At 43.4% G+C, this 11,939-nt stretch overlaps 1 protein-coding gene across 1 annotated transcript in view; it reads right to left on the bottom strand.

Annotated features, from left to right (window-relative positions):
* Cd109 (CD109 molecule) overlaps nucleotides 1–11,688 on the bottom strand; it is a gene marked incomplete at its 3' end in the record, with an annotated part of 110,288 nt that extends 98,600 nt beyond the window's left edge. Inside the window, 2 exon segments of the mRNA XM_029569864.1 lie at nucleotides 9,888–10,060; nucleotides 11,273–11,688. Of these exon segments, the coding sequence (XP_029425724.1) occupies nucleotides 9,888–10,060; nucleotides 11,273–11,346 (247 nt within the window).
* Nucleotides 11,689–11,939: the final 251 nt, after the last annotated feature.

Below are 11,939 nucleotides of genomic sequence, written 5' to 3'. Positions count from 1 at the left end.
AAATAGATAAATAAAATTTATAATAATAAAAAAGAAAGCCAATTCGATAATTTCCAGGGAGAAGTAAAGAGCAGGGAAGTAAGGAAGACTAGGCTCTACTATATTCCTCCTCAAGTCCTGTAGCTAAACCTTTGTTACAATTATTATCTTGGGCCAGACCAAGAAATGATAAGTCAAAATGCCACTTTTTAGAGCTACAAAGATGGCTTGGCAATTAAGAACACTGGCTGCTCTTGCAAAGGATCAGTGTTTGGTTCTCAGCACCCACACTGCAGCTAAAAACCATCCAGAACTCCAGTTCCAGGAGATCTGACGCCCTCTTCTGGCCTACATGGGCATTGCACACATGGGTGCACTTACATATATGCAGGCAAAACACACAAAAATAACAAATAAATTTTAAATCATCACAAGCGGTCCTTTCCTTCCCCACCCCCACCCTATACACACAAGACAAGTTCCAGGCCTTGCAATCCAGTGTCTCACAGTCCAGCAGTGACCCAGCTTAGACCACCACCACCAGGGAATAATAGCTCCCATCTCACGTTTTTTTTCTTTTCGATGTTCCCCACATCCTATAACAAGGTGGCCAGGTCTGCACAATTTAGAGCTAGGAAACTGCCAAAGAGTTCCTAAAACTGTGCTTTAGTCTTATTCTTCATCTCAACTTTATGCGTCAAAATATTTCTTATCCATTCTCTTCCTTTTTTTCCTTCATAAAATGAAAAGGGAGTGCTGGGGTAGAAACACACACCTGTAAATCTCAGCACTCAGGAAGCAGAGACAAGAGGATCACAAGTTTAAGGCCAGCCTGGGCTACACAGTTAAATTCTGTCTCAAAGACTTACGATAGACCTCCTTTTTAGAAGTCTCTCCTCCCTTTTCCTGGCTTTCTGAGACATCACACCATCTTTCATCTGCCCACCTCGGGCTCCTCTCTGTCATTGTTTTCTGTTGACTCTTCCCTCATCCAACCTTCTGCATCAGTCTTGTTCTTCCCTAAGCTGTCTCTCTTGTACAGATCATGGATTCTTAGTATTACATACTGTTAGTCTCTACAAAAACAATGCCTTACAGAGCTACACTTTCAAAACAGTTGGACATCCCCACCTGCTGCCTCTCCAAACTTACTTCCAAAGAAGAATGAAGCATGTTTTCAGAAAACACATACAAAAATCTCTGCTCTCTTCCTCCCACGAAAGCCATTTCCGGCCATCAGCTCTTTCCTCCAGCATACCCTTCCCTTCTGTAAAGAATGGTTCCCTTCTCTAAAGAATGGATTAATGGTTCTTACCAAACACAAAATATGCCATAGCAGAGCTGGGACATTTATGAATGGACATCTTTGTCCCTATGGAAGTAACAAGGTAACAGTACCAAGCACAGAGTCATACATAAGAAACACTTTTCAAACTACATGGAATTTCATATGTATGTAAATACACAAGAGGGAAAAACTCCTCCAACCATCTAGACACCGTTAGTGGTATATGGCACTAGCATTGACCCTATCTTTCATGCCAGAAATATTTTTTCTTCTATAATAACTAATGGACACACAAAATTATACATATTCATGAAGTACAATGTGATATTTCAATGCATTTATACATTGTGTAAGGTTTAAATTTCAGATTAAACAGATCTACTTCCTCAAACATTTACCACTTCTTTATGGCAAAACCTTTCAAAATCCTTCTGTAGCTTTTTAAATTTTGATTTATTTGTGTGAGTATATGTGCATGCCACAGCAAACCTGCAGAGGTCGGAGGACAGTTTTGTGGAGTCAGTTCTCTCTTCCCACCATTTGGATCCTGGGGGCTGAATTCAGGTTGCCAGGTTTGGTGGGAAGTATCTTACCCTGGTGAGCTATCTCACCCCTTTTACAGCCTTTCTCTGAGACAAGGTCTCACTCTGTACCCCTTGCTGGCCTGGAAACTCAATATATAGACCAGGATGGTCTAGAACTCACAAAGATCCATCTGGCTCTGCCTCTCGAGTGCTGGCATTAAAGGTGTGTGCCACCAGGCCTGGCCCAGTAGTTTTTGGATGCACAGTCCCTTGTGTTACATATAACACTACTAATAGCACCCTGAACTTCTCACTCCTATCTACCTATAAAGTAGTACCCAGTGATCGAGTTCTTTGCACTTTTTTGGGGAAGGTGGGGTTTGGTTTCTTGAGACAAGGTCTCACTCTGAAACCAAAAACTGACCTCAAACTCATGGCAATCCTCCTGCCCTGCCTTAGCCTCCCAAATTCTGGGACTACAGGTGTGAGCCACAACACTCAGCTTTACAGTTTTATTTTCATGTTATTCTTCTGGCGCCTATCCATCCTCTTGTTCCCCCCACCCCTTATTCATTCACAAAATACTAAATTAATGAAGAGAATCATCTTCGAGAAAAGACAAGTTTCAGCATCAGAAAGCTGTCTTAACAGAATAGGAAGGATCAACAGTAACCCAGCCCAAACTCTTACGGGATCCACTTTCTCTTTCTACCACCCTCCAGTGAGTCATGAGGACAATGACTGTTTAGTAGAACACTGCATGCTTAACTTGGAGTTTTGAGAATTAGTGTTTACTTTCAACTTCAATCACTGATTCACAATCAAATCCCAAAACACGTTTTTCCACTGCTGAAAATTAACACCAAGTGTTAAGATTGGGGGCTGCTTCAGCAGCAGGTTCAGAAGTCCGGGAGGGGCCCTCTCTCGGCAGTGAGTCATCAGCTTGCTGGGGCTTGCCTCTCACTCCCAGGCTTTCCACTTGGTCAAACACAATTTGGAAAACACTGACAGGTAGTTGTTCTCATTTAACATTGGTAAGACGCAGTACTTTGCCCACGTCTGAAGGGTGGCCATGAATCAACACTTGTATAAGTACAATTCACACTTTGAGAAACATGATGATAGAACTTAATTTCTTAAAAATCTCTAGTGTTCCTAGCCCAGTTGCAGATGCAGAACCAGTCATCCATAAAGAACGACCCCACCCTGAGCTGACTAGTACAAATGCACAGGTGTTTTTAAGATCCCCTACCCTTTGATCTTCCATACAGAATCAACATTTTAAATATATCCTAGACCTTAAACACAGTTCTCCATATGTTAGGGTAGTTTTCTAGAGGATAATGGAATACTGCCTGAAGATTTGGAGAACTATGATCCATCTCCAGCTTTGCCACCAATAACAGCTTGACCTCAGACAGGGCCCCAAACACCAGGCCTCTCTACAGTCTCCTTAGCCATAAATGAGGTGATCCAACCAACTTCTTTGATGTCCCTCCAGGATCCCAAACTCTTCAGTGGTCATAAGAAGTTAGAGAAGAGGTAGCATTTGATCTTACTGTTCTTTCTGCTGCTCTTTTCATCATTGCTATTATCTGTTTTACTTTGTTTTGTTCTGTTCTGTTTCGTGACAGTCTCACTATAGAGGCCAGGCTGGCCTCAAACTCTCAGTCTTTCTGCTCAGCCATCTCAGTGCTGGGGTTGCAGCAGTGCATCACCATACCTGACTCATCCTGTATTTCTGTAGATCCAAATTTGATTTCATATGATGTGAGTCTAATATACTGCAAGTAAATGTGAAGATGGTGTTAGAGGACGGTAACTCCACCAGATCTACAGCCTCTGAACCCCAGACAGAATCAGGTTCAGGCTTTGCCATTTACTAACTGACCTGTTCAAGTCAGGAAAACCTAATGTTCTCTCTTCAGTTCAGTTCCCTCATCTCCAAACTTGGCATAATAGTGCCTACTTCACAGGACATTAAATATTAAATGTAAAGTCCCAGGCACTATAATCAAACAATATTTGATTTAAGGTACTAAATGCCTTCTGATTCCCCCTTAGTGAAAGGCCTTTTAGAGAGTTCCTAGTCCAGGGTCATCTCAATAGGTGATTGATAATTGCCTGGACATGAATGGTTGCTATTCTCTTCTACTAACAGCAGTGAACAATTCCTACCTGTTAAGTGTTTTAACTATATTTCTTCATTTAATCCTCACAATAAGTGTATATCACATAAGTCAGAAATCACTACTTATTAGATGATAAAACAGAAACCTGCAGAAATCTTGACAGTCTCCTGCAACCAGGTAATCTGGCTCCAAAGCCAAGCAAGCCTAGTATACTGAGGTCCTTTATCGTCAGCCTTCACCCCACTGTTAATACATATCTCACACAATAGCAAAGATAGTGAATGAAAAGCCTATACCCTTTAAAATTCTCACCTAACTACAGGTTCAGACTGATTTCCACTTGCAAAGCTGCCTGTGAAAACCTGCCCTAAAAGATCCACCCACACACTATGCTAATTAATATACTTTCAAAGAGCCATGGGACTGATCTTGATCTACACAGATGAAAAGCACAGTTGACAACATTGTCTCCACCCGAAGACCATCCTAACTGAACTAGACTTTTTTTTGTCTTTTTGAGACAGGGTCTCCCTGTAGCCCCAGCCTGTCCTGGAACTCACTATGTAGAACAGGTTGGCCTTGAACTCACAGAGATCCACCTGCCTCTGCCTCCTAAGTGCTGGGATCAAAGGCGTGTGCCACCACACCCAGGATTAGATCATTCTTTTTTTTTTCTTTTTTGTTGTTGTTGGGGTTTTTTTTTGTTTTTTTTTTGAAACGGTCTCCCTGTAGCCCCAGCTGGCCTGGAACTCACTATGTGGACCAGGCTGGCCTTGAACTCACAGAGATCCGCCTGCCTCTGCCTCCCAAGTGCTGGGATTAAAGGGGAGCGCCACCACGCCCGGCAGATCATTCTTTTTTTAAAGTTTTTCAGGTTTGGGGCTGGCGAGACGGCTCAGCAGTTAAGAGCATTGACTGCTCTTGTAGACCTGGGTTTGATTTCCAGTGCCCACATGGCGGCTTACAACTATCTACAACTCTTGTTCTGGTGGAATTCGACACTGCCTTCTGACCTCCTTGGGTATTGAAAGACATAGGTGTACTTACATATATGCAAGCAATACACTCATACACATAAAATGAAAATAATTTTTAAAAAGTTTTTCAGCTAATATCTCAAATATTTCAATTGTTACAGAAAGTAAAATATTAATATTCCATACTCAACAGGAGAAAATATTAAAGGATAAAGCAGATTTTTTAGCTATTAAAAAAATAGAAGACAAACTGACTGTTCTTACAGAAGACCTGGGTTCGAATCCCAGCACCTACATGGCAGCTAACAGCTGTCCGTAACTCCAGTTCCAGGGAATCCAACAGCCTCTTCCGCGGGCATTGCACAACATGGGTGCACTTACCTACATGCAGGCAATATACACATACACATAAAATAAAAATAAATAAATAAAATTATAAAAAAGATAGAAGACAAATAGATTCCACTAAGTCTGCAAGATTTTAGCACAAAAAGAAAAAGCAAGTTATCAGAGGATACAGAGTTGCAGGAAGACAGAGGCCTGGCAGCATAAAAAAGCAGAGCCTCCAGGTGGGCAGGCACTCAGAGACACCAGGTAGAGTCCCCACGTTTCCACTGGTGTCTTCAGGTCAGGCTTTGTTCTTAAATCAGGTTTACAGGAAACTAGAGGTGATGAATTTATAAGCTTCCACTATTGTTTATTATTTGAGGTGAATTTTGTTCAAGAAAAATAGTGGATGGTTAAAAATGAAATTTTCAAGTTGGAGAAGGGAAAATAAAATGAAGATTATGATTTCAAGGACATCAAAAAGAGTTAAGAACTGACAAGGGAAGAGGAAAGAAGGCTCACTCTTTACCCCACAATGTAGATTCCCAAGCAAGTGCTGCCCCATCTACTCTGCTTTGTTGTTCTTGTTTTTAACCTCGTGTGTGTGTGTGTGTGTGTGTGTATGTGTGTGTGTTAGTGTGTGTGTGTGTGTGTGTGTATAAGTACCCACCAAGGCCAGAGGCATCCCTCTAGAGCTGGAGTTACACACAGTTGAAAGGCACCAATGTGGGTCCTGGGATCCTAACTCAGGTCCTCTGCAAGAGCAGTATAAGCTCTTAACCACTAAGCCATCTCTCCAGCCCCCTCTCTGGTGTTTATTATCTGTTAAGTTTTCACTGTGTTTTGTCAATTGTGTCTGTTGAACTAACTCTTGCATATAAAGGAAGACAAGATTATGAACTTATGCATATTCCACGTAGAGATGATGGTGATAACACAACTGCTGCTGAGAGTGGTACTAAGGTGATAATGAGTTCACCTGAAACTCCGAATCTCACCACTGAAAAACAGAATTCCATAAACCTTAGAAGAAAAACTTTCTAAAAGACAAGTCACACACACAATCAAATCAAATTTCCCCATCTATCAAACAAACAAATGAATTCTTCCCTGAATAAAAGCCATACTTTTCGGTCTAAAGTACATCTTTGTTGTACATGGTGGCACATGCCCGTAATCTAGAATTTAGAAGACTCAGGCAGAAGGATCAGAAGTTCAAAACTAAGGTCAGCCAAGGCTACATGTGACCCTGTCTCAAAACACCAAAAAAAAAAAAAAAAAGGAAAGAAAAATTAAATTAAAACACATTCTGTAATTTGATAATTTGATTCCTTTAGTAATAGTGATAATACCATTTCTGACACAAATTAAGCTAGAAGCATATACTGATGTGGTGGCACACAACCCTGTCCCAGGAATATTTCTAGAAACAGTCCCCCTCCTTAGCTCTGCTAGGAGACAAATCTCTGCTAAAACTAACCTTTTCTTGAGAAATTTCCTCAGGAAACTGATGAAGTAATCAGATCAAAAATGAATTTGTTTGCGTTTATGTGGTGGGAAAAAATAAAACATGAATTCCATAATGATCAGCCCCTGCAGATTTGGAAGTCATCATCTTCTGCACACTGTTACAACTGCAGGAGTCAGATAAAGGAAAGGATGTGAGGGAAAGGAGGGAGCAGTGTCTTCACCCTCAGGTTCTAGCATTACAGGAAGCATCTGCTCTGAGAACAATGCTGAGCCACATGGTAGAGTAAGGAAGGCTCTCCTTGAATGAGGGGAGTGCTCCCAGCAGTGTGAGTGCCAATGGCTGTGATGTCAACTGAGTCAGGAAGCACCCAGTGAAAAAAGCAGCATTTTCCCACTTTCCTTTTAGGGATCCACTCCAGTCTCAGGGCAGAGTTTTCCATTCTAATCTTAAGCATATGGGGGATGCTCCTCCCACAAGAAAAATCTAGAACTATAATGAAAACCAAGGCACGATAATATGCACCTCCAGGGCAGGTGATATTTGTTAAAAACGAGAAACCAATGAAGAAGACTATAGAAAAGAACAGGACTCTGAACCGAGAGTGTGTAACTGTCCAAGCAAAGCCCAAATATGTACCATGTGATTCTGGACCTCTACATTACAGTAAAACTGCCACCTTACTAGAGTCAAAATCATAAATTCTTTTTTAATATTTTATTTATTATTTTTTAATGTGTATGAGTGTTTTGCTTGCATGTATATAAGTGCACCCATACCGTCCAATGCTGGCAGAAGTCAGAAGAGGGTGTCAGATCCCCTGGAACTAGAGTTACAGTTGTTAGCCACCATGTGGGTGCTGGGATTTGAACCTGGGTCCTCTACAAGAGCAATCAGTGCTCTTAACTGCTGAGCCATCTCTCCAGCCCCAAAATCATAAATTCTTAAAGGACATATAGTGAAGACAGAACTTCGTATTATCTCCTGGGATCTGACACTTCAGTGTTTCCTTAGCTACCACAAAACAGGGATTTGTTCATTTTCAGAAATTATACTTCAGTAACAAAATTAGTGTCTGCCCCCATATGTTTCTATATCTGCTTCTCTAATATTATTGTTGATATTAGCAGTTATTGTGTACTGAGTGCCCCATAGGTAGTACATGCTAGGTTTTAACTTGATAACTGCAGGAAGAGGTCAATTTCATTACCTCCATTTCCCAGGTGAGGAAACTGATGCTCACAGCAGTTTAAGAGACCTGCCCAGGATCATACAACTAGTATCACAGTAGTGTGAAGGCCCAGTTCATCAGTGAGCTCCAGGGCTGTGAGAGAGCCTATCTCATAAAACAAGGTGGGGGCCGGGTGTGGTGGTGCACACCTTTAATCCCAGCGCTAGGGAGGCAGAGGCAGGCCGATCTCTGTGAGCTCAAGGACTGCCTGGTCTACATAGTGAGTTCTAGGACAGCTGGGGCTATAGGGAGGCCCTAAGAAAAAAAGAAAAAAAAAAAAGAAAAAAAGAGGTGTGGTGGCACTCACCTTACCTTTAATCCCAGCACCTGGGAGGCATCAGCTTCTTCTTGGCAATGACATGAGGTTGTCCTCTGGCATCCACATGCATGTGCACACATAGACACATACGTGTGCACACACACACAAAGCTCAGTTTTGTTCTGTTTTCTTGAGACAGGGTCTCCCTGTAGACATAGCTGGCCTGGAACTTGATATGTAGACCACGCTGGCCTCGATTTCACAGAGATCTGTCTGCCTCTGCCTCCCAAGTACTGGGATTAAAGGTGTGCAGTACCATGCCCAGCTAAAAGCTCCAATTTTTAAAACTAACCCACACTTCCTCTCCAGGGAAACAAGGCCTCATTTCCCTGAATTTGCTTCCCCACATGAGAAACAGCCTGGCCCCAGCATACCCTCCTCCTGATTCCCATCCCATTTACCCACCCAGCCAGTCAACTTCCTGTGCAAAGAAGCACATTTGATGATGGTGTCAATGTCTCTATGCTGGTAAAGATCAACATTCACGTAAAGGACAGTTGTTGAATCTCATCTACTCTTCACTCTTAAGTGATTTTTTAAAATATTTTATTTATTATTGCCTGTGTGTATTTAAGTGCACCTGTGTCATGCAATGCCCATGGAGTCAGAAGAGGGTGTCAAAGCCCCTGGAACTGGAGTTAAGGATGACTGTTAGCTGCCGTGTGGGTGCTGGGAATCCAACCCAGGTCCTCTGGAAAAGCAGCCAGTGCTCTTAATGGCTGAGCCATCCCTCCAACCCCTTAAGTGATTTTTTTTTAAGTTGACTCCTAAATTCATAGCAATTTACGCCTCAGTTCCTACTGTAATATGGTTTTAGTTAATAGCATTTAGATTTGAGTGCCAGAATCACCAGTGATTTGCGTTTACTCCCTTTAATGCCAGTGTTTATCAAGGTGTAATCACTGGACATACAGTGCTCTTGCAACCAGGAAAAATTATAATAACTTCCCATTTTAAGTATCAATATCTTCAGTATTAAGTGATAACTCCTAGAATTATTTTTCTCTTAGTACTGAAAAAGAAGACATTCATTGGCCTAATACAATCCTGGGCCAGATTAGAATTCAAACTTGAAACCAAAAATGGTTCTTTTTACAAATGAAGCTACTTTTTCATGTTACTTCCTCCCATTTATTTTTGGTGTTTTTTTTTTTTTTACTATTATTAGTCCATAAAATCAGGTCTACCATTCCATAAAACTGGACTGTGTTGCTCTTCTTTTTCTTCCCACTGGCTAGTAAAGTCCACTGCACCCAGTTAGCATTGTTTATTTAGTAAAGTCCACTGCACCAGTAAGCACGGTATTACTAGCCCCTTCTGGCATACACTAGCCTGTGCTTCCCAGCCTCCTGGCTGACTGAGCATTAGCAGAGGTGGCAAATGTCATTTCTGGGCCTAGGGCACAAACACCTCCCACATAACAAACTCTGTGCTCCTCCTTGCAGTCTTCCAGCTGCATATGGGGCCACATGTGGAAGGAACCTGGGTCTCTAAATCTCCATTTGGAAGAACACTCAGGGACAGTTTCAGACTTGACAGGAGTGAGAATTAGATGGAAATTGTAGAAGTTGCTGTAAATTCAGGTTCCATGGTTTATTATCATATTTCAACTATGACTATATGACTATGCAGTTTATCTCACCTTTTTCAAAGATTCCTTCTGCTTCCAGAACAGAGACGGTTTGGTTTGATGCAGTCTTGAAAACCTCTGCCTTTACCATGATCTCTGAGGGGCTGTCCTCCAGAAGCTCCACCGCAACAGTGACATTTCCTCCAGGCCTGATGATCCCTGGGGCTATCACCAGAAAGCTGGGCCTAGGGTTCCCAACAAAGGAGAAACCAAGTTTCTTTCTTTCTTTTTCTTTTTTTTTATTTTTTTTTTTTTTTTTTTTTTTTTTTTTTTTTTTTGAGACAGGATCTCCCCCTTAACTCCAGCTGGCCTGAACTCACTATGTAGACCAGGTTGGCCTCCATCTCACAGAGATCACCCTGCCTGTACCTAGAATTGGCCCAAGAAACCAAGTTTCTTAACCTCACACGTGGAGAGTGAGGCTGTCCATACTACTGCACTGCAGTAAAAATTAACAGGGTTCCACTGCTGTTCAGTAGTGCTTGGACTGCCAGAGAAACAGCAGTAATTCCCAAACACTTACAGTGCAGAGGAGGAGCCACAGAGCAAAAGACACCTTCTAGAGCATGCAGAAGTTACTGCAAAGTACAAGCCTCCAAGCTTCTGCACAGACAACCTCATCTCTGCGTGATTACTTGCTTAGGAACACACACACACACACACACACACACACACACACACGGTTCCAGGGACCCGGGGGGGGCAGGGGGGCCCCCCCCCCAAAAAAAAAAAAAAAAAGAAAAAAAAAAAAAAAAAACCCACTTAGCAGATCCCATAGACCAAAATCACCATCTGAAAATAAAGTGTCAGCGAGGTGAGCAAAGCGGGAAGTCCCAATCAGGCGGTGTGGTGGTGCAGGCCTGGAATCCCGCAGCCTGAGGCAGGAGAACTGCCCAGGGTCTGAAGCCTGCCTGGGCTACAAAATGAAACCCTATGCAAAAATAATAAAAGTTTAAAAAATCGTTTTCTCTGCTGAAGGTATGACACAGCTGAAAAAAATGAATTTTTTTTTTTTTTTTTAAATCGCACAGCTTTGGGAACGGGGCACTTTCATATCTTGTTTAGTTATCTTCCTTCAACATCTGGTATGGCAATCTCACTACGTTTCGGGCACCTCACACTGACAACTATATCACAGCTGAAGCATCCTGTTTAGGGGGAAAAAAAGTTTCTGAGAAAAGGAGGCACATTGTTTAGGAGCAAAAAGTTGAGATACCAAAGTTAGAGGCAATGTGATCTGAAACTAGAAAGACGTACTTTAGAGAGGTGTTGGCAGCCAGAAAGAGCCTCAGCAAGCCCCGACCGCCGGTCCACAGGCCAGAGCCCGCCTGCCGCCCGCTGCCCTCGGCGCCGCGGCCCGGCCCGCGCCCTCCCCGCCCGCGCCCGCCCGTTCCTACCGGGGACGGAGGGCCAGCGCGGCCGCGCACAGGCAGAGAAGGTGGGCAGCGCCCAGCAGCCGCGAGCCCCGCATCCCGGCGTCTGCCTGCAGAGCGCGCACCGCGGCGGGTGTGGCCGGCCACCTCCTCCGGGTTTTCCCCCGAGACCTGGGTGCAGCGATCTGAAATGGGCGCGCCTGGAAGCGGGGAGCCCTAAATTGAGGCAGGACTCGATGGCTTCACCCCGCCCACCGCATCACAATGGCGCTGGCTCGTCCCGGGGAGAAAGCGGTCTCTGCAGGTTCGGCCCCACCTGGCCCGCCGCACCTTCCCTGCGGCCCGCGGGAAACGGAGCGCCCACTTCCCCGCCGCCCTCAATCTGGGCTTGTTTACTCTAGCGCTCTCCCTGCAATGCCCGGAGCGAATAAACAGGCCCATCCTTGTGAGCAGATAGATTCACAGCAGCGATGTGAAGTGGAAAAAAATCAATCATTGTCCTCCAGACTATGAGTCAGATTTTAAAGAAATGGCCAGCGCGCGTGCCGGAACACACACGCAAGCCAGTGGGTATATACTGGTAGCCATTTAGTGTGTATGAAAGAGGACAGAGAAAAACTTCTTCCTTAAGATTAAAAAAGTTAAAGTATGCTGTTTTCCTCTCTAAGAAAAAGTTACAGTTTGCTTTACA

Source organism: Nannospalax galili, unplaced genomic scaffold, assembly GCF_000622305.1.
Source record: "Nannospalax galili isolate Female #2095 unplaced genomic scaffold, S.galili_v1.0 scaffold82, whole genome shotgun sequence".
Lineage (NCBI taxonomy): Eukaryota > Metazoa > Chordata > Mammalia > Rodentia > Spalacidae > Nannospalax > Nannospalax galili.
Note: the sequence above shows the minus strand (reverse complement) of the source record. Positions and strands in the feature narration are given on the sequence as shown.